At 52.5% G+C, this 22,030-nt stretch overlaps 1 protein-coding gene across 1 annotated transcript; it reads right to left on the minus strand.

Moving 5' to 3' along the window:
• Positions 1-262: 262 nt before the first annotated feature.
• Positions 263-21,068, minus strand: ASB13 (ankyrin repeat and SOCS box containing 13). The gene is made up of 6 exons (XM_042944760.1): positions 21,005-21,068; positions 13,040-13,227; positions 11,885-12,035; positions 9,733-9,867; positions 3,628-3,819; positions 263-1,936 (listed from the first exon to the last, which is right to left on the minus strand). Exons 1-6 carry the CDS (start codon positions 21,045-21,047, stop codon positions 1,809-1,811), a joined length of 837 nt encoding a protein of 278 aa, XP_042800694.1. The 5' UTR covers positions 21,048-21,068; the 3' UTR covers positions 263-1,808.
• Between the last annotated feature and the right edge of the window lie 962 nt (positions 21,069-22,030).

The following is a 22,030-nucleotide window of genomic DNA, read 5'->3' on the forward strand; positions in this document are numbered from 1 at the left end:
AAAGCCGGGGGCGGGGGAGTGGGGGAGGGACAGGAGGCCCTAAAATCTTAGTCATCTGATCCCCCGGGGCAGCGTGTCCCCACCTGAGGGCGGTACATCAGCACTAGGAGACAAGGAGAGGCAGAAAGGAATGAATCTGGGGGTGGCAAGGCCCCATCACGTGACCTTCCAAAACACGAGAAGACGACAGCAGCCCCTCTCGACAGGGCGAAGCCCGTCCCGCGTTTCTGCTCCCAACACAAGGGCCACGGGAACATAAGGATGGACCCAAACGATTTTTATTGAGCAGTGGGTGTGGGGTCTGACCCTGCACTCAGTGTGCCGCGTGAGGAAGTGTCGTCGGCGTTCACTGCTAGGGGCAAGCTTCTGTTCCAGAGATGCCCGGGCAGATCCCGGTGCTTTGTTTGTCGCTGTCGTTACTGGCACATGCAAAAACACGGATTTACCCCCAACTCGGATCTCAGACTCTAACGGAACGGGAGTGGCTCATTCTCAGCTCAAACAGCGCAGACAGAAAATACCTGCGGCAGCCGTGAAACTCTCCCCAGATGTGGGCCCCACGAGGAACCGTGAAGAGACCCCGCGGGTCGGTCATGCAGCCCAGCAATCCAGGCTCCTTCTGTTGGGCAGGCCTTCCCGGAAGCGCCTGGGGACATTCGCGTTTCTGGGGACGCCGGCTTCGGGCATGACTCACAGGAGGGTGTCTTCCCCGTTCCCTCAGAAACTAGATACACATGAGCTAATTGTACAAACATCCTCTAGTTTAACTCCCTGGTTTTGGTTTTTCAATTAGGAGACAGAATCTTAGACAAATGCAATCCGAATATCAGTGAGTTCACCTCCTGCCTACAGGGTGGAATTCGTTGTTTCTAGCACTACAGGAACAGATTCCTTCACTGCCTTGGACCGGGAGCCTGATTCCCACCGGTTCAAAGCACTCCGACAACTCCTGAAACGTAACAGATGTCCCGTAAGTGGCTGCAAAATGCACGAATCGGTGGTTGTGAGTACCCACTGGGCGCTGGCGACCTCTTCTACCGACTTCAGAGCTTCAAAGGAGTGAGCAAAATTCAGGGTAGGAGAAGGTTTCAGTCGGCAACAGCAGGAACAGAGGAGACCTCATCCCTAAAGTCGGCTGGCGCTCCGCGCCTGGAACAACTCCTGGAACACGTCACCTGTGGTAGAGACCCACTGACAGCACCCAAGCGCTACAGCCTATATACGCTCTGCAAGCGTCTTATCCCCACATAAGCTTTTTAAGAGTTGGGGCCCGAAAAGGTCCCAAGAAGCACTGTGCTGGTTGTGGGGAATAAACGGCCCGAGCCCTTCCCCGACCGAGATCCGTGTAGAGCCCCCTGAGTGACGGGTGCAGCTGGGCACAGGTGGGCCCTGGAAAGTGCCAACCGCAGCTCCAGAAAAGAGCATCCGAGCGGCAGGATATCACCAAAGCAGCTGTCCTAGGCCACAGGGTCGGGACCGACCCTGACCTCTGTAGCTCAGGCTCCTCCCTCCAGATGCCCAGGGCCACCCCGGTGCCCGGCCCCGCCTGGCCCTCCCCTGCGCTCCCTGCAGAGCCCTTCCTGAGAGCGCCGGACGGCCGGGACCAGGCAGGGCCTTCTCAGTGCCTTGGCAACACTGTCCAGGAGTCTGCAGAGAAGACAAAGCAGGCCAGCCGGCACAGCCTCTGGGAGCGTTGCTCTATCTACAGCAGTGGAACGGCCGCAGACGAGGCAGGGCCAAGCGGCCCAGCGTTGGGCTCGGAGAGGCCAGGGGGCCCCCAGCCGGCTCCTGCCTCGCGCGCCTGCAGCTCAGTTGTAGGAAAGGTAATCGATGAGCCGGGGAGGGATGTTCAACTTGCTGATTTTCTCCAGTCCTCGGACGCCAGTGGCCTTCCGCAAGCTCACCCTGCAGAGCTGTGCCAGGGACAGAGGGGTTTCTGAAAGGGAACAGGAAGCACATGAGGTCAGCCTAAGGAAATAGCATAACATCCTTCAACTTAGCAAATACCGAGGTGGAACCGGAAATAGGCCAGCCCTGCATGCTTTCCCTGGATGGCTACCAGGACGGACGGACGGGACCTAGGAAGGAAGATCAGGAAATGGGATACGGGTGATGTGAGCTGGGGTTTCATTTTGTGGGATCCTGGGGAGGTTTTTCCTCTTTTCTATAAAGTCGTAAGTTGACACACAGATTTGTCAGCCAAGGACTAATCTAAGGCTACTAGGCTCGTTTCTCAAACTTGCAGACAAATGAGGGCCAGGGCGAGGGCTAGTGCTGGGCAGGGGCCTGGCCACCAGCTCCTGTGGGTCCAGGCTCTCAGCACCGTGTACGGCAGGGCCAAGGCACCCGACGAGAAGTGACACGTGTCACAAAACTGCTCCGGCTGAAACCGTCTGTGCATGCACATCCCAGTGCTGAGGGTCAGGCCTTCAGGACCAGAGACGAAGCCTGTCGCTAGCTGGCCAGCAAACCAGGGCCAAAGATGGAAAGGACCTGGAGGCCCCTGGAGCTGAGGTGCCAGAACATGTGCAGAGTCTGGCCTCACAACTGCCTTTTAGAACGATTTGATTCTTTTTTTTTAATTTTTTAAAAATCTTTTCCATGTTTATTTTTGAAAGAGAAAGAGAGAATGTGTGTGCAAGCAGGGGAGGGGCAGGAAGAGAGGGGGACAGAATAAGAAGCAGGCTCCAGGCTCTGAGCTGTCAGCCCAGAGCCTGATGTGGGGCTCGAGCCCACGGACTGTGAGATCATGACCTGAGCTGAAGTCAGGACCTGAGCTGAAGTCCGCTTAACGGACTGAGCCACCCAGGTGCCCCTAGAACAATTCGATTCTTTACAACCAAGTAGAGAGGTGCCTGGATGGCTCAGTCCATTAAGTGTCCGACTCTTGATTTCGGCTCAGGTCATGATCTCACGGTCACGAGATCAAGCCCCACACTGGGTTCCACGCTGAGCGGTGGAGCCTACGTGGGATTCTCTCTCTTTCCCCCTCACTCTGCCCCTCCCCTCTGCTCGCTCTCTCTCAAAATAAATAAACTTAAAAAAAATATTTAAAAAACCCCCATGTTTGATGCAAATATCTGCTTGATAAAAATATAAATAAGCCAAACACAATATTCTCAACTTCTGCAGATTCATGAAATACGTTCTTTGAGAGAGAAAAAACAAGTCCTGGAGAAATTCATTTTCCCATGTTCCTTTATCTCCAGATTATTTGGATGCAGGAAAACTGTCTTCCAGGAAACATTTGACAGATGTGGATGGTACTTGCCTCTAAATTCTTTTGGAGTTTGGTTGGGTGGGGCCGACAAAAATTTGAATAAATCATTTCCCGCCCCCCCCCCCCACCGCAAGCAAGAGGTGTTTGAAAGCCTCATGTGGTTGTAAGGTGGTGTGAACTCATTTAAAAATCTGTACCCAGAGAAGTCTTGTCCTTTTTCCCGATCACTTGTCCCTTGTCCCCTGAAGGGCGAGCGAGGGCTGCTCACAGGGATCAGTACAGCTGACTGCCTTGTACAGGGCTGGACAGACCATCTGGGACAAAGCTTCCTGCACAGCGGATTCGTGCAATTCCAAACAAGCAAGCACCACTCAAACAACAACAACAGGAAAGTGAGTTCTACTCACTTTCGTAGAACTCGAGGCGCTTGGCGGGTGCACTGCTACTCCACGTGTAGTCAGACGGCTTCTTGCCCCGGTTGTCTCGCGCGTAGATGTTGCCTCCGAACTCGACGAGCATCTCAATGAGGTCGACGTTCTTCACCTTGGCTGCGTGATGCAGGGCTGTCTCGTGAAGCTTCGCTGCGTTCACATTGGCCCCTGTGGGTCCAAAGCAAGGAACGGTATCACTGAGGAGGGTACGCACAGCCAGGAGAAACCCCGACCGGTACCTTCTCGTTCAGCACAGTGCACAGAAGCGATCCCCCAGGAGAGAAAATCCAGACAGACTCTGCCACAGCCTTTTCAAAATCTTTTTGTCTACAAGACCATGGAGCCTTCCACCTGTCTTCTTTTTCTTAATATTTGTTTATTACTTATTTTCAGAGAGAGGTGTGCCCGGGGGGCTCAGTTGATTGAACATCTGACTCCAGCTCAGGCCATGATTTCCTGGTTCATGGGTTCGAGCCCTGCATCAGGCTCTGTGCTGACAGCTCAGAGCCTGGAACCTGCTTCAGATTCTGGGTCTCCCTCTCTCTCTCTGCTCCTCTCCCGATTGTGCTTGCTCTCTCTCTCTCAAAAATGAATAAACACTAAAAGAGAATTTTGAGTGAGAGTGCATGCACAAGGAGGGGAGGGCAGAGAGAGAGTAAAAGAGAATCCCAAGCAGGCTCCGTGACGTCAGTGCAGAGCCAGACTCAGGGACTCCATCCCACGAACTGTGAGATCATGACTGAGCCAAAGTACAGAGTTGGACACTTAACTGACTGAGCCACCCAGGCGCCCCACTCAAAATCATCTTCAAGATCCAAATGCGGTAATTAACGTTTTTTCTTATGGCAAGAGAGCTAAACACAGATCACGGTAAGAAAGTAATATAATTGGAAACAGAAGCAAAAAGAAGATAGATAAAACAGAAAACTCCTCTGTGAGTCAGAAGCAGTTCTAAGACCCTATGCAGTCCGTCCCCACTGGTCCTGAGGCTCTCTGATGGTTCCCACACGCGCACGACGGGCGCAGGGCAGGGGCGCTAACAACGTGTGCTGCATGAATGGATGAAGAGTCCTTAAACATAAACATCTTTCACAAAAGAGAAGCTCAAAGGGAAAACAGGTAATGTTCCCCAAACATCATCCACCAGTTCAGGTAAGAGATGAGGTGTCTCACTTGTGAATCCATCTGTTTTGGGGACAATAGTAGACATCCAGAAAGAGGTGAACAAGTAGTAGCTAATTACAGTAGTTTTAGATGCTTTAAAAAGTAAAGATTTTGCTAAAACTATGATTTGTGTAAGGCGTCATTCTTAGGGCACAGCCATCGCCAATTCTATGCAAGGGGATCTCCTACAGCCTTGGAATTTTTTTTTTTAAGAAAATACCAACTTCTTTGAAGTCTGCACCTAATGGATAAGGAGGTTATAAGAGAAAGGGGGGTAGGAGAAAAACATTTTATTTTATTTTATTTTATTAAATATTTATTTATTCTGGGGACAGCATGAGCAGGAACACAGAGAAAGTAGGACAGAGGATCCGAAACAGGCTCCAGCCTCCCACCTGTCAGCACAGAGCCCAATGTGAGGCTCAAACTCACAAATGGAGATCATGGCCTGAGCCAAAGTCAGACGCTTAACCAACTGAGCCACCCAGGTGGCCAGAAGAATTTTAAAGAAGCCAAGCAAATAGTCCAGCATCACTGAAGCTATCCCCCCAAAATAGATTCAAGTCACAGTCACAAAATATCAGCAAAGTGGGGTTTAAAGAAATCATATCACCAGCCTGTCTCCATGTAATGATAAATTTAGAGGCCCAAAATAGGAAATAAGGGGTGTAAGGCTATTAGATTTCCTGTCCCACTGAAAATAGTGGGTAATTCGGATTTCTGACTTAAAATAGTTTTAATCCCCAAGCACCGCAATGAGACAATACAAGTAATGCTCTCCACTGCCCACAGCCCAAACTCCCAAGTCAGGTACGGGGAAAAAAAAAAAAAAAAATCCCTCAGGAAGAAGACTACATTACCTAGCTATTTAATTCAACAGCTATGCATGGTAAAAATAGTACTAAAGGGCAGTCGGTTCAAAAAACATCCCCGCACCGTGCACCCGCTCCACCACCTGAGGGCGCTCTTCCAATACCTGCCCGGCAGAATACAGACTCGCATAGTTCCGCGGTCATAAAGCAAAGGCAGGTCTGGACGCTAGATGCAAACTTGCAACGAAAAATAAACTGTAAAGTCTAACGATCTGAAGTGCAGGCAGCTGTCTCGCAGGTCATTAACTGTCACAATAATCTTGCCAAGTGCGGAGGAAAGAGACTGTCTCTACTTATAGCAAGAGAGAAGGGGGCCCAGGCGGTCAAGCTCCTCTCAAGGTCAAGGAGAACACTATGGCTAGGGGTGGCTGTACAACTCACACCTCCCTTCCATCCCGCTTACTAGGGCTTCTCAGGATTCCAGGCCTCGGACGGTGACTCTTTCCACCAGGTGGCATACCAAGGTACAAAACAGGACCTTTTTACACCGTGCGCTGGGCTCCTTTGGACGGGGAGACTAGGAGGGGTCCGGCATGCTCTGCAGCTGGGGAGCCACACCCCTGGGCAAACAGAGTACATGGGGGTGGGGGGCTTGAAACTACAGAGCAGGACAAAAAACAGCAAAAAGGCAAACTCTGTAACACAGCACCACTTAGGTCGATTAAAAATACATGTCCCAACCCGTAATGAGTGTCTTACAAAAACACAGATGAAGCACATACACATTCACGTTAGAATGGGGGCAGGGTAGAGGAAAGAGGGAAGGGGAAGAAGGTGGCTTCGTGGGAACTGATGATGATAATGTGCCTTGAACTGAGAAAGAGAGAGAGGGAGGGGGGCAGGGGAGAAAGGGAGAAAGAGGGATGGGGTAGGGGGGAGGAGGAGGGAGGGAGAGGGGAAGAGGGAGGGGAAGAGGATAGGAGGAGGGAGGGGGAGAAAGGGGGAGGGGAGAAGAGAGATGGGAGGGGGAGAAAGAGAGGGAAAGACAGGAATGGGAGAAAGGGGGAGAGGGAGGGAGAGGAAGGGGGAGGAGGAGAGAGGGGGGAGGAGGAGAGAGGGGGGAGGAGGAGAGAGGGGGGAGGAGGAGAGAGGGGGAGGAGGAGAGAGGGGGGAGGAGGAGAGGGGGGGAGGAGGAGAGAGGGGGAGGAGGAGAGAGGGGGGAGGAGGAGAGAGGGGGAGGAGGAGAGAGGGGGAGGAGGAGACAGGGAGAGGGAAAGAGGGGGACGGAGCCGGTTCAGGGACATTAAAGCCAAGCAGCTCAGTACCTGGCCCTGTAACACCCATCACTCCTTCTGACCACTTCCTGCGGAGCTAAATCCTGTGGCAGCTGTTAAGCGTCGCTATTACTTCCCCACGCTGCACCTTCACCCGCCCCCTCCTCTGCACAACTAACCTGCAGCTGGGCCATCCGGTGCCCACCCCGTGGGTCGGGGGGCACCTGCTTTCCAGAGATGCCGCTTCCACTGGGCTTTCCAAGGGGCCTGCCCCCCCCCCCCCCACCAACGTGAAGAATGGCTACTTTAAGAGCAACCCACGTGCTGCCCTCCCTACTTTTTCTGTATGCTTGAGGTTTCCTGCAGCTGAAAACGTTTTCTTTGAAAAGAATCCATTTGATCTAGGGAGGAGGAGCTGTCACAGGAGAGCTGCAGTCAAGCCCAGAGCTGACGGCCTGGTGGTGGCGGCCACCACTGGCGCATCTGGGGAACCCCTGCTTGAGACCGGCGTGAACCCCACAGCCGCCCTCCCACTCTGACCAGCCAGCCCCACCGCGCTGACAGCCTGCAGTGGCCGCGTGCTATTAGGGTGGGGGTGGGATGACCTAGGCTCCAGCCTTGGGTGTGGGTCCTGATTGGCTAATCCCTCTCCCCAGCCCCAGTAATTGGTTCAAATAATCTGGGCCCCACCCAATCAGAATTCGGCTGAGTCTGGAAGAAGGGCCCGGATTCGGTTTGGACCCAGGTTCCAATTTGGGCGCAGGTTCCTCTTGGACACAAGAGGGAAGGGTTAGGCAGGCATCTGGACAAGTGGTTTTTCACTCTTCTCAGAAAGCTACCAGAAGCCTCCAGAAGCCTCCTGAGCAAAAAGTATTTGGATTTCAGCCCGACCCTGATGCAGCCATTGTAACGCCGTTAGGGGCCCCGGGCATAGGATCAAGTGAACACTTTGGACAGGAGACCTCCAAATTTCAGGGAATGTGAGGGCTCGATGATCTTGCTGACCCTCAGGACAAACTGGCCTCGAAAGCTGCCTCCTTCTGGTCCTCGCAGCCCCTACAGTGGGTTTTCCATTGCTTACACATGAGGAACCATTTCCATTAAGTTAGGACTTTGTGCAGAAAGGATGTTGGGGTTCAAACCCCGAGTCTTATCCTTCCCCCTACAGCCACAAGGAGAGGAAGGAAAAAAGGACGGGCGCTGAGGTGTACTGAGCACACAGGTACCACGCGCTCTGCAGATGGCTATGGACCAGAAAACTATTTCAAAAGTTCGGAAGTAATGCCCGGCAGGTACCCTAGGCTGATAGAAAAGCTGAGTGAATTGGCCAGAAGATCTAGGGCTGCTTCTCATCTAGACATTCTTTCACTATATAAAAAGTAAAAGCGTGGGGCACCTGGGGGGCTCAGTCGGTTAAGCAGCCGACTTTGGCTCAAGTCATGATATCACAGTTCATGAGTTCAAGCCCCGCGTCAGGCTCTGTGCTGACAGCTCGGAGCCTGGAGCCTGTTTCAGATTCTGTGTCTCCCTCTCTCTCTGCCCCTCCCCTGCTCACCCTCTCTCTCTCTCTCTCAAAAATAAACATTGAAAAAAATTTTTTTTATATATAAATAAAAACGACCCCAATGGCAAACCTTATACAAAATGAATCCTTTTTGCTCAAGACTTAAAAGTGCACATTAAAGTGAGCAAGACTCACAAATAGAAAAGTACATACAACCTAAGCTCAAACGACCGTCCTCCGGAGAGAACTGGTAAGCTTTCTATTCCTGACCAGTTTTGTTTTTTTATCCTAAGCTGCACCCAGCATGGCTGAGCTAAAATTTTCCAACAAAATATTTAAGTTGGGTTCATAATGAAAACTCCTTCCCAATACCCAGTTTGGCTACATTTGCAAACTCCTGTGGTAGACAGGTCCCGAAGCCAACCTCCACTTCACTGGGTTGTTTTCCATCTTGTTTTTTATTTTGCATCCTGGGAGCCTCCCTATCCTTTTTTGAACACCCGACAAGGATCTGGATTCCACATGCTGCCAGCTCCATTTCCCTCGGATCCCCATCTCTTTCTGATTTAGAAGGCACCCGGGGCGCCTGGATGGCTTAGTTGGTTGAGTGTCCGACCTCGGCTCAGGTCATGATCTCACAGCTCGTGGGTTGTGGGTTTGAGCCCCCTGTTGGGCTTGTGCTGACAGCTCGGAGCCTGGAGCCTGCTTGGGATTCTGTGTCTCCCGTTCTCTCTCTGCCCCTCCCCCACTCACACTCTATCTCACTCAATAATAAATAAACATTAAAAAAAATTTAGATGGCGATCGAATTAGGCAGGTATTGGGGATGGCCCCGAGGCCACCAAAAATAACGATTAGCATGCACTCAGCATCAGGCCCTGCAGAAACATGATCACAAATCCTTCGGACAACCCTCCAAAATAAGGTTTCCTTTTCCAGTTGTATAGGTATAGAAACTGAGGCCCACAGTCTCGGCTGGCAAGAGGGAGAGCCAACTTCCAACCTGGTCTGAGTCCACCGCCCAGCGCACGGCCAGCGCACGGTGCAGGTAAACAGAACACCTGTGCCGAGCAGGGCGGATACGATCACCAACACCCCTGCACCGAGCAGGGCAGGCAGAAACAGGACACACCTGCCCTGAGGAGAGCAGCCATAAAAGCCAATGGACTTGCACACCTGCCCTGAAGAGCAGGAGTAAACACAACACAGCTGCACTGAGGAGCACGCGTATAAATGCAACACCCCACATCGAGCACCACGGGTGTAAGCCCACCACGCCTGCGCGGCATAAATACCGACACGCCAGCGGCAGCAGGCGCCAGCACACCTGCGTTAAGCAGCACTTTGACGCAGTCCAGATGCTCCCGGGCGCAGGCGACGTGAAGAGGGGTCCCGAAGTGGCAGTCGTGTGCTTCCAGATTGGCCCCCACGTCAATAAGAAGCCTCACGCATTCGGAACTTCCTTAAAGCAAGCGGAAAAGGATGAGGACCGTTAATGAGCATACACATCTGAAATAAGCCTGAGAGAAGCACAGCTGAACAGGTAAGCCCACGCCTGCCTGCTGGGGGAGAACGGGGAACCAGAACCGCACCCCAACTGAAAGTGGGTCACAACCCCAAGTTGCCTTGCGGAGCCAGAACGTTGTGCTTTCTGGGCGTGCACGGTTCCCCCGGCCCTGCCTGGCGGCACGAGGGACAGAGGGCACGGGTGAGCCTCTCGTGGGAGAGCATTAGGTTTGGGAACAGCACCTCTGAGCAGCCAGACTCGGCTCCTCAGCAGGAAGGTGCTCCCCACCTCCGGGGTCTCCTAAGTGGCGTCGGGAGCACCAGGCCTGGAGGTGATAAGCTGAAGCTACTGGCAGCCCGAGTCCGAGCCCCCTGGAGGAGCTTCCCGAAGCTTCCTGACCTCGGAGGTCCCCCAGCCTTCTCCCTGGCAGGTGTTTTTCTGCCTCTTTCCCGGCATCTTTAACTGGGTTTGGGTGGAGGTTCATTCTGTCCCAGGCTCCATCCTCTCTCCTCACTTATTCATGCTTCATCGTCAGCAGCGGCCAAGTTTTCCACGTGTGGCCCTGAAATCCAGCCTCTTCCCTACAGCCCTCTGCTGGCCACTCTCTTGGGGATGTCTGGACCACTGCGTAGTCCTGTCCCCCGTACTAAATCCTGCTGACTCTTCCCCTAAAGGTTTCTAAATGAATCCACCCTGCCTGGGCTCCAACTCCTCTCTCCACGTCAGGATACCCCAGCCCCATCGCTCCTCTATGGAAGAGCAGCAGCTATGCCACCCCCAAAATCTGCTTCTTTAGCATAAGGATTATTTTGAGCTTAAAGCAATTACACGGCAGATATAAGAAAAGCTCTCTGCCCCCCTCCCCATCTGCCTAACAGCGGGACAGAAATTCAAAACGGTCTCCCCATCCCCCTCTACCAGGAAAGACAGAAAGTAATGACCAGAGAAAATTCCAGACCCTTAGCCCAGAGCATGAGAGGACTCTACAGACCAGGTGGAGCACGTAACCTCTAACAGGAGATTCTCCCGTCCCGGCGCTCCAGTCTGCAGAGGTGGGGGATCCCAGGCAGAGAGGCAGGTGTGGAAGGGCGGGGGGCACGGAGCAGCTACAGGTGGCACCGGAGAGGGGCCGGTGGTGGAGGAGGGCTCAAAGAGGTGAGCAGGGCCCAGGTCGCCACCCCCGACAGGCCAACGAGTATGACTGGTAGGCCCGTCCAGCAGTGAGGATGACCCAAGGATTTTGAGGAGCGTTGGGACCAACTCTGTGATCCTAGCAGGGTCCTGGGTTTCATAAAGTGCCCTTGGAACCGTACCACGTTCTCTTGACTTGAGTGCAAGTGGCGTCTCAGACACCCGAACACAACACTGGCCGGCACTGTGCCGGCCAATCAAAATATTGGCCACACGTTTGCAAACTTCGCTCAGAAGAGTAGAATCCAAACTCCTTAGTGTGTCATTTAAAGATCTCCCACCTGCCGGTCTCGCCCTGAATTTCGTCTTCTCTGTCACCCCTCTCCTGGGAGCTTCCGGTCCAGTGAGCCTGGACAAGTCACTTTCTCTCGCTTGGAGTGGCCTTCCTCTTCCTCTGAAACCTCCTTCTTGCAGGGTGGCTGAAATCCCACCTGTTCCCCGAGCCCCCAGGATGAGCGCCCTGTCCTCGGCCCGTGCTGGGTCCCCTCGAAATACAACAGGGGTCCACAGGGCAGAAGACGGTGAAGACCAAGTGAGCCACCACAGGGTAGGCTGATTTCCAGCGTTAGTATCTGAAAGGCCCTGGAGACCCAGCTAAGAAGTAGAATCCTACCCTAGAAACCATGGCCCCTGCTCCTGGCGGGGAAGGGTCTCCAGGAGGAAAAGCTGAGGATTTCCACGGCCGGGTACCCGAGCTCCAGAAACCGAATGGGGGCAGGTGGGGAACCTCGGCCGGCTGACGGCTTCCGCTACAGTGCTCGCTTTGCTGGCGCGGACTCACCGCTCATGCAGGCCTCGTGCAACGGGGACGCCGTGTACAGAGGGGGGTTGACCTTGGCCCCGTAGGAGAGCAAGAGCTTCACACACTCGATGCTGCCGGAGGCACAGGCATCGCAGAGGGGTGTGCTGCCGTCGATGTTGCGGGCGTCCACCTGGTGGGGAGAAAGAAACGAGCGTCAGGGTGGAGGGGAAAAGCCCACACAACTCGCTTCCTCATCCTGACACCTATTCATCTCTGCAAAGACCCTTATTAGCAGTAGTTTTGCAGCGTGTGCCATGGTGCCGTCCCAGGCAAGGGCGTTCAAGGACAAAGGGAGACGGGCTGGCAGCGCCTCTGAGCCCACCAAGTGCGGGAGGGGCCCTTTTCCGGGCTCTTCTCTTGGGACAGGGTCAACTCGGCCTCACTCCTGCCACCTCCTACCCGTCCCCTAGGCCCCCCTCCCCCCCAAGACTACAAGGTGACGAAGGCAGGATGTAAAAAGGGCGTTTTAATTCCGGCTTAGGGCTGCCCGGAGCTGCTTATCGTGCCCCCTCTAGCCGGGAAATGACCCGGAGGGGAAAGCCGACCCCCAGGCTGGCGGGCTGTGCTCAGACTTCAGCTGCTGCGTGGGTACGCGCGACAGCTCGGTCCGCTTCCTGCGGGAGCGCCCTCACAGCCAAGCTCCTGGGTGCGTTCGGCCCGGAGGCTGCAGCCCACGCTCCGGGCTCCTGGCCCGCTGCTGCCGCTGCCCTCCGCCCAGCGACTCTGCTCGCGGTGACGGCTGGAGGCTCAAGCCAGCCCGCAAGCAGGAGCAGGTGCGCAGGGAAGCAGATCCCGATCTTGCGCTTAGAATCCTGCTCTTGGACCCAGGCAGTGGCTCTTCGGCCACGGCCTCCAGCCCTCACAGACGTCTCCCTCGCGAGAAACTAGAACCGCCCGCTCTTTGGCCACCCGTGCCCTCCCGGCAGCCCAGCCGTGACCACTGCTGCCCCAGAGCCAGCTCCTCTGTTGGCCTCCACTACACCCCACGCTGGAGGCTTCCTTCCCCTCTCCCGTGGTTTCTCTACTTTCTGTGCATTTTGCAACTCGAATCCCGAGCCTCTTAGTATTTCCCCTCCCTCCATACGCGCTCCATCCATTCCCGTCCCCGGGGGTCTGTCCCAAAGGGCCCCTCACCTGGGCCCCGGCGGCCAGCAGCAGCTGAACACACTGCGCCTGGCCCTGCAGGCTGGCCGCGTGCAGGGGCGTGATGGAGTCCACGGTGACCTGGTTGACACAGGCCCCACTCTCAATCAGCTGCTGCAGCTGCAGGGTCTCGCCACGCTGGGCAGCCTCGTGCACAGGGGTGCGCTCCACCCAGAAACCTGGAAAGGAAGGCAGACCCAGTGCTGAGACCCGGGGACACGTGTACCCAGGTCAGGAGACCATGGCAGGGTCGCAAGGACGCTTCATGAAACCCAGCACCCGATGCAGGATCACAGAGTTGGCCGAAACGCTCCTCAAAATGCTCGGGTCATCCCCACTGCCAGAGCGTGGAGGTCATACTCGTTGGCACGGCCTGTCGGGGGTGGCGACCTGGGCCCTGCTCACCTCTTTGAGCCCTTCCACCCCCCCCCCACTGACCCCTCTCCAGTGCCACCTGTAGCTGCTCCGTGCCCCCCGCCCTTCCACACCTGCCTCTCCGCCTGGGATCCCCCACCTCTGCAGACTGGAGCGCCGGGACGGGAGAATCTCCCGTTAGAGTCTCCTGTCACTTGCCGTACCTGCACCCGTTTGAAGTCTCCCCTTCTTCCACGACACTCGCGCGCACACCCTCATTTACAGCTTGACGCCCTCTCCACCCCATCCTTGCCCAGGAGTGCCTTGAAAGTGGGGACCACCTTTTACTCCACTTTAACAGGTTCCTCAGGACTTTGTACGTGTAAAAATCATGTCACCTGCTAACGGAAGTAGTTTCACCACCTCCTTTCCAATCTGGATGCCTCTTCTCTTTCCGGCCTCACTGCCCTGGCTCGGACTTCCAGCTCGATGCTGAACAGAAGCGGTAAGAGCACGTCCTGGCCTTATTCGTCGACTTTCACGTCAGGGATGAGCTTAGCTGTGACTTTTTCACAGGTGGCCTTTATCAGGTGGAGGACATTCACCTCCCTTTCTAGTTGTTGTTGTTCTTGTTGTTTCTAATCACCAGATGGCGTTGGATTTTTGTTCAATGCTTTTTCTGCATCTAGTGCAGTGCTCCTGCCGGCCTTCCTTAATTGTGGAAGTGGTTAGTACATTAACGGACTCTCAGATGTTAAGCCAACTATGTATTTCTGGCATAAATCCCCTTGGTCATGATGCCATAGCATGTTTGGTTTGCCAGTGTTCTCAGGACTCTTATATCTACACTCGTAAGTCATTTGTCTTATGATTGATGTTTTTATCTGGTTTTTCCGGCTCCATAGAATGAGTCAGGAAATTATTGTCTCTTCCAAAAATTGGAAAGCACTGGTATTGAATCTTTAAATGTTGGGTCAAGTTCATCTGGGAAGATCTCTGGGTCTGGGCTTTCCTTTGCTATAAGCTTTAATTCCTAATTCCAGATCTTCATTTGCTACAGGTCTATTCAGAGTTTCTATTTTTTTTTTTTTTTGTTGAGTCAGTTTTGGTGTCTATTTTTTGCCAATTTTGGTAGTTTGTGTCTTTATTGGAATTTCTCCACTTCGTGTACATCCTCTAATCTGTTGGCCTACAATTGGTTATGGACTGAATTTTGTCCCCAAAATTCGTAAGCAAAGCCTGAACCCTATATACCTCTGAATGTGACTGTGCTTGGAGTCTGCACGGTTTCAGAAGTAATGAAGTCAAGGTGAGGTCATTAGAGCCGGCCCTAAACCCATCTAAGTGGAGTCTTCGTGAGGGGAGATTAGGACACAGACACCTGGGATGGGCCTGAACAGAGGAAGGGCCATGTGAGGACACAGTTAGAAAGTGGCCATCTGTAAGCCAAGGGGTGGAGGGGCCTCAGCAAAAACCAGCCCGGCTGAGCCCCTGATCTTGGACTTCCAACCTCCAGAGCTGTGAGAAAATGAACGTGCACTGTGCAGGCCACCCAGTGGCATTTTGTCACAGCAGCCCTGGCAGACTGACATGCCACCGTTCACACTGTCCCTCTGTGGTCCTCGTTTCTAGAAGGGCTAGAGTAACGTCATCCCTCTCCTCCTTGATCTTAGTGATCTGCATCTTTTTCCTTGGGGTTTGTCGATTTCATTGCTCTTTCCAGAGAACTTTTGGTTTTGTTGGCTTTCTATGTTGTTTTTTCTATTCCCTGTTTCACGGATGTCCTGTCTAATCTTTGTTTTTCCCCTTCTACCTCCTTCAGCTCCAGTTTTCATGGATGTCCTGTCTAATCTTTATTATTTTTTCCCTTCTACCTCCTTCAGCTCTAGTTTTCTATTTCCGGTGTCTTAAGGTGGAAGGATATTGATTTGAGCTGTTTCCTCTTAATATAAACGTTTACAGCTATAAAAGTCCTTCAAGTGCTACTGGGACTCTCCTGAGTTTGGTAGATTATCCTCATTTTTATTCATCTCAAACTAAAACTATTTTTACATTCATTCCAACCTCAATGTATACATTCAACAAACCTGTAATTGATCAAGGCACTGCTCTGATCCCAAAATGGGAGTAAAATTCTCTCTCCTACACTGGCTCACCCCTCCCCATCACTCCCTTTGGCTATACAAAAAGTGTTCTGACCTCCTGATCCCTTTAACCAGTGGCCCTCACACCTGAGCGTCCAACAGTGCCACCTGGGGGCTATGAGAATGGACTGCTGAGCCCCACCCCAGAGTCAGCAGGTCTTGGTGCCTGAGAATCTGCGTCTCTAATAAGTTCCCACATGATGCTGATGTTGACGCTGGGGCCTGGGGACTGCACTTTGAGAACCACTGCTTTAGACAATACCTCTCCCTCTGAATGAAGGCCCTTTTCTCCCCCCATCTCCTCACCTCACTCCCACCTTTTCCCATCACCCTGGATGAGTTCTGCTTGTACCTCTCCACACTGCAATCCAGTGCTTATTTCTTCCAGGAGGACTTGCCCCACCTCTGCCCCTACCCACCCTGGGTTAGCATCTCGTCTGTGTCCTGTCAGCCTGCCTCCCTGTCCCCACCAGCCCGTGGCAAGGACACCACAGGGACAGCACAGGGACTAAGCTCTGCTACATCTGAAACTTGGCTCAGCCACTTATCAGCTTCTGTGGGACGTAGCTTCCCTTGACTGTCTCTGCACCTGTACATGGGGATGATGATAATAGTTTATTCATTGGTGGGTTATGAAAATTCAGTAGATTATAGTGAGTGAAAGCACCTAGTGTGGGGCCTGGCACAAAGTGCTCAGTAAACGCGGTCCATTTATAATACCCCTCCTCCCCCATCGTGCCTACCTATCTTGTCCGCTAGCCAAAGAGCCTGTGACCCCATGAAATGGGGACTTGATCGTATGAGTGGTGGGGGGTGGAGGATGGAGCAAAAGGAGAGCTGAAACTCAGATTTGATTCTCACAAAATATAAAAGCCAAGCTTGTGGAACTTTCTATTTACCACTCCAAGAAGGGGACCCCCCAGTATGTATGTTTAGCAGTGACTACCAGGCATGGGCACACCTGTCTTGGGGGTTAGTGAAAAGTGGCTATCATTCCAGAGTCACACTGGAAGAAGCAAAACCCCACAGGTAGGACGAGGGGTTGCAACCTTCAAAAGAGGAGGGCAGGGCGAGGCCCTGGATCATATAGCAAAAAAGGGACATGCAGCTCAGGAAAGCCAGTGCACCTTCCATTTCTTGCACTTTGTGGATAATTGCGTTTTTTTCCGAATTGAAAGCTTGTGGCAATCCCGTGTTGCAATTTTTCCAGCAGCGTTTGCTCACTTTGTGTCTGTCATGCTTTGCTAATTCTTGCAATATTTCAAACTTCACTACATCTGTCATGGTGATCTGTGACCAATAATCTTTGTTAGCATGGTGATGTTTCAGGATGCCATGAACCGTGCCCACGTAAGATGGTGAACTGAATCGACAAACGTTGTGTTCCAACTTCTCCACCAACCAGCTCTTTTCCCCAGCCTCCCTATTCCCTAAGACCACCACACTGAAATTACGACCAATTAATAAGCCTACGACGGCCTCTGGGTCTTCAAGTGAAGGGAAGAGTCCTACATCCCTCACTTTAAATCAAAAGCTAGAAATGATTAAGTTCGGTAAGGGAGGCGTGTTGGAGGCGAAGACGGGCTGAAAGCTAGACTTCTTGACCCCCACAGCCAAGGTGTGAATGCAAAATTTTCTTGAAGAAAATTAAAAGTGCTACTCCAGCGAACACGTGGATAAGAAAATGAAACCGACTTACAGCTGATCTGGAGAAAAGTTCAGATGGTCTGGACAGAAGATCAAAGCAGCCACAACATTCCCTTAAGCCAGAGCCTAACCTAGGGCGAGGCCCCACCTCTCCTCAATTCCATGGAGGCTGAAAGGTGAGGAAGCTGTATAAGAAAAACTGGAGGCTGGCAGAGGTTGGTTTGTGAGGTCTGAGGAAAGAGGACAGCTCTAAAACATGGAGGCACAGGATGATGCAGCAAGTGCTGATGTCAAAGCTGCAGCAGGCTATCCAGAAGATGTAGCGAAGAAAATTAACGAAGGTGGCTATGCCAAACAGGTGATCGGTGGAGATGAAGCAGCCTTCTATTGGGAGAAGACGCCATCTAGGACTTTCATAGCTAGAGAGGAGTCAGCCTGACTCTCTTGCTGGGGTTAATGACGCTGGTGACTTTCAGGTGAAGCCAGTGCTCGCTGACCATTTCAAAAATCCCAAGGCCCTTAAGAATTAGGCTACATCTACTCTACCTGAGCTCTATAAATGGAACGACAAAGCCCAGGTGACAGCACATATGTTTGCAACATGGTTTACTGACTACTTTAGGCCCACTGTGGAGACTTACTCCTTGGAAAAAGATTCCTTCCAAAATATTCGTTAATAATGTGCCTGGTCACCCAAGAGCTCCGATGGAGATGAACGAGATTCATGGTTCCATACCTACTAACACGACGTCATTCTGCAGCCCATGGATCAAGGAGTCATTTCAACTTTCAAGTCTTATTATTTAAGAAATACATTCCATAAGGCTATAGCTACCACAGTGATTCCTCTGATGGATCTGGGCAAAGAAAACTGAAAACCTTCTGGAAAGGATTCACCACTCCAGATGCCATTAAGAACTTTCATAATTCATGGGAAGAGGCCAAAATATCAACATTCACAGGATAACAGGAGTTGGGAGACGTTGGTTCCAGCCCTCGTGGATGACTTTGAGGGGCTCATGACCTCAGTGGAGGGAGTCACTGCAGATGAGATGGAAAGAGAGAGCAGACCAGAATCAGCAGTGGGGCCGTAAAGTGGAATAATGGCTATAATCTCCTGACAAAACTTGAACAGAAGTTGCTTCTCACGGAGGAACAAAGAAAGTGGTTTCTTGAGATGGAATCTACTCCTGGTGAAGACTGTTGAAATGACAGCAAAGGATTTAGAATATAACATAAACTCCGCTGACCAGGCAGCAGCAAGGTTTGAAAAGACTGCAATTTTGAAAGAACTTCTGGGGATAAAGTGCTATCAAACAGCATCACCTGCTCCAGAAAAAGTTTGTGAAGGCAAGAGTCCAGCAACGCGGCCAAGTTCGTTATCTTATTTTAAGAAACTGCCACAGCCACCCCAACTTTCACCACCCTGCTAAATCAGCAGCCATCACCATCGAGGCAGGACCCTCCACCAGCAAGACGATCAGATGACAGTTAGCATTCTTTGCACTAAAGCACTTTTACAGTTAAGGTTTGTTTTCAGAGGATCGCACACTCGACAGGCCAGTGTAAACATAACTTTTATATGCATTGGGAACCCCCCAAAATTCATGTGATTCTATTGCAACATCCACTTACTGTGGTGGTCTGGAACTGAACCCAAAATATTTCCAAGCTGTGCCTGTGTAGGTTCCCAGGCACGGGGATGCAGACCAAGCTGTGCTTCTGATCGTGGACCCCACAAGCAGACACATGTCTCACGGCGGGAAAGGCCATATAGTAACAAGTGGAGATGGGAGGTAGGCAGTAAAAGCTTTCCGTGTCCCCTGAGAAACCCACAGCAGGACGTGGCTTATCCACCCAGCCTAGCAATCCAAGTAGCCCTACAAACTGATTACAGATGAATGTACTTGATGTGAAGGGTGTGAGCCTTTTAGCATAAAACCAGCAACCCAGGAAAGCCCCGCCAGGGTTTAAAACCTCAGCCTTGCCTCTTTCTAGCTGTGTGAACTCCACCGTACCTCTAAATTATCAATAATAAGTGTATTGCAGCTGCCTCTGGGCTTGTGACCAGCACTGGCACATAACCTAAGCAGCACCAGGCTCTTCTCAGGGTCCCAGAAACCGTCTCTCCTTTCTCTCTCCAGATGGTAGCGATCCCCCCCGATGGCAGCGAGCTGTGTTTAGAGTTCACGGCTAAGGATGACAGAAAAAAAAACCAGCTCACCTTGCTTAGAACCTCAAATCCTTAAGGTACCCTTTTGTCATTGTCTGCGAGCCTCTCGAATACAGCTCTTGAGTACAGATCCTGAACACAGGATCCCTTTTTCCACTTCGCAAAAGGATGCTTGCCCTTGGGTCCGTAACCACCTGTATTACATTGGCTAAGTTATAAATATAGGATTCACTTAGGAGGTGGCTTGCCCTAAATTCTCTGCAGAGCTTTACAATATGGCCTTAATAAGTATAATCTTTACCTCTGTGAGACGTTCTATTAAAAAAAAAAAAAAAAGGAAAAATCTACGTGCTTTGAAGTATATATACCACACATCTACAATTTCAGATCAGAAAGTTAAAATGGGTTATAGTCCCTACAGTGGGCCATTGCCTCTGCTGGGATAGCGGTGTTCTGGATTCAATACATTCAGCTTATCCGTTAATGCTGAGAATGAAAATGTCAGGAACCTATTTTTAGAGGAAATAAACAATGACAGTCAAAAACATCCATGAACCCCAGAAGCTGTAAAACCCATTGGTTGAGCAAGCTCTTCTCTTAAAGATTCCTTAAACTATGCTCAGAAAAGTGAAGGCTGCGCTATTAATGAACACAATGAACACAAGCATGAAAACGTGTCCACGTGGCCCTGGTCAGCCATTCTTCGCTTATTTTAACTGAGCCAAACACAGATGGCACTGGAGGGGTCAAAGTCTTGCACCCGCCTGCGGTGGAATGCCAAGTAAAAGCAGATGTTTACTAAATGTCTTTGATCATGTTCAAGGTGGCTATTTTCCAGGACCCATTCAAATATCTGCCTTGCTATGACTTCAAGTCCCCTTACGCCAAATTTACCCTTAAGATGTCTCACTTTTATTGGCACTGTTTTTACCAGTGTCAAAGTACTTTAGTTTTGGTTGGTTGGTTGGTTTTGGTTTTTTGCTTCCAGGCTTTCTAAGTGCTTTCTCGGGTCACTTCATCTGCTGTAGTATTTACTTCGTAGGGAAGTCTCCTTCCCCACAGAATGTCCCTTTGCCCTCGGATCCATTTTATTCCCCCGTAGCCTGAATGGTAGGAAGAACCGAGATGGCTTTTTTTTTTTTTTTTTTAAACATGGGCTGACCTGTCACAAGGGCATTATCTTCCTTCTGGGGCACACGCCTTCGGTCACAGCCGGATAGACCTGTAGGATGCTAATGACAGTGCGACACGACCTTCCCACAGGGCCCCTGGAAGATGTTCCGGCTCCCACACCGGGCTCTGCGGGGATGCCCTAGGAGCGGTCCCCCAGAGGCAACTCTGGGTGCTCTGAACTTAGGGATGACCATGCCCACCCCTCCCTGCGCCTTCCCCAAGGTGCGCCGATGGGTCTGAGGTTGGGAAGTCCCGCGACTGGCTGACCGGGGCCAAGAGGCCGGACGCAGAGAGCGCCTGAGATGCTTGGGGTTACCGACCTCGCTCCCCGTGAGGACACGGCGGCGCTCCAACCTGGGCCCACCGAAACGCCCCTGCCGGCGTCCTCCCACGCACCTGTCCGGCCGGGAACAGCCCCGCGGTCCCCGCGCCCCCCGCACCCACGCCGCCCGCGCCCGCACGTACCCACGTCGCCCAGGAAGCAGCCGTCCGCCGCGCGGGGCTCCATGCCGCACGCCCGCCCGCCCGCTCGCTCGCCGCCGCGCGCCCGCCCGCACACTCCGGCGGCTCGGGCGCCCGCGACCTGGGCGGGGCTCCGCTGGCTGGGCGGGCCTACGGGGCGCGGCGTCCGCCCGAGGGACCACGGGAGTTGTAGTTCCGCCGCGGCCTGGCGCCGGGGAGTCCGTGCGCGCCCCGCTGGTGCTCCCGACCCGGCTTCGGCTGCAGCCCCCGCGGCGCCCCAGGGCCGCTCCGCGCTTGGGACGCCGAGTCGGGCTTCCTGCCGGAGCGGGGACGCTCCCCGTGTCTGTCACCTGAATCGCTTAGGTTCGGGAGGACCCAGCAGGCGCGCCTTTCCGAGCCTCGCGGCGGGAAAGAGCCGGTTTCCTAATAAGTCCAGGCGGACAACTGAATGAGCCCTTGTGCTTTGCTTTGCTTTTACAAAAGGCAGTTGCGCGATGCGGCAGGTTTAATTTTGTCCAAGTTCCCTGCGGCCTGGTCACGAGATTTCTCACCCGGTCTGACCTGTGCTGAGCCTACCTGTAGAAGTTAGCTTGGGCTGGAAAGTAAAAATACCAGAAATTACCTGATGCGGAAATACAGGAGGACTACTGGAGTGCGGAAGGTCTGATCTCTCGCTTGGACGACTCGAATGTTCCTCCGGTCCAGACCACAGGCACGCAATGAGTGGAGGCTGAACCTTGTCGGTCTGACCAGAGCTGCTGGGGAGTCACAGCCCCAGCCTTGCGAGTGACATCTCAAGCCTATTAGAGTGGCTTTGCACCCCTTTGCGTACCATAATTAGGCTTTTGCATTTTTCTTGCCAGTTTCTTGCATTCTGTGTTAACCGTACGTTTAAAAAATCTGTTTGCTGCGGGATGTTATGTTTTTTCCTATGATGATGCCTTGTTTGTATGTTTGTATTTTCTTTGACTTTTATTCCTTGGCAAAGTCTCTTCTAGGTCTTAGTATAGACTGTATATTTGTGTAAGC

This window comes from Panthera leo, chromosome B4 (genome assembly GCF_018350215.1).
Source record: "Panthera leo isolate Ple1 chromosome B4, P.leo_Ple1_pat1.1, whole genome shotgun sequence".
Classification (NCBI taxonomy): Eukaryota; Metazoa; Chordata; class Mammalia; order Carnivora; family Felidae; genus Panthera; species Panthera leo.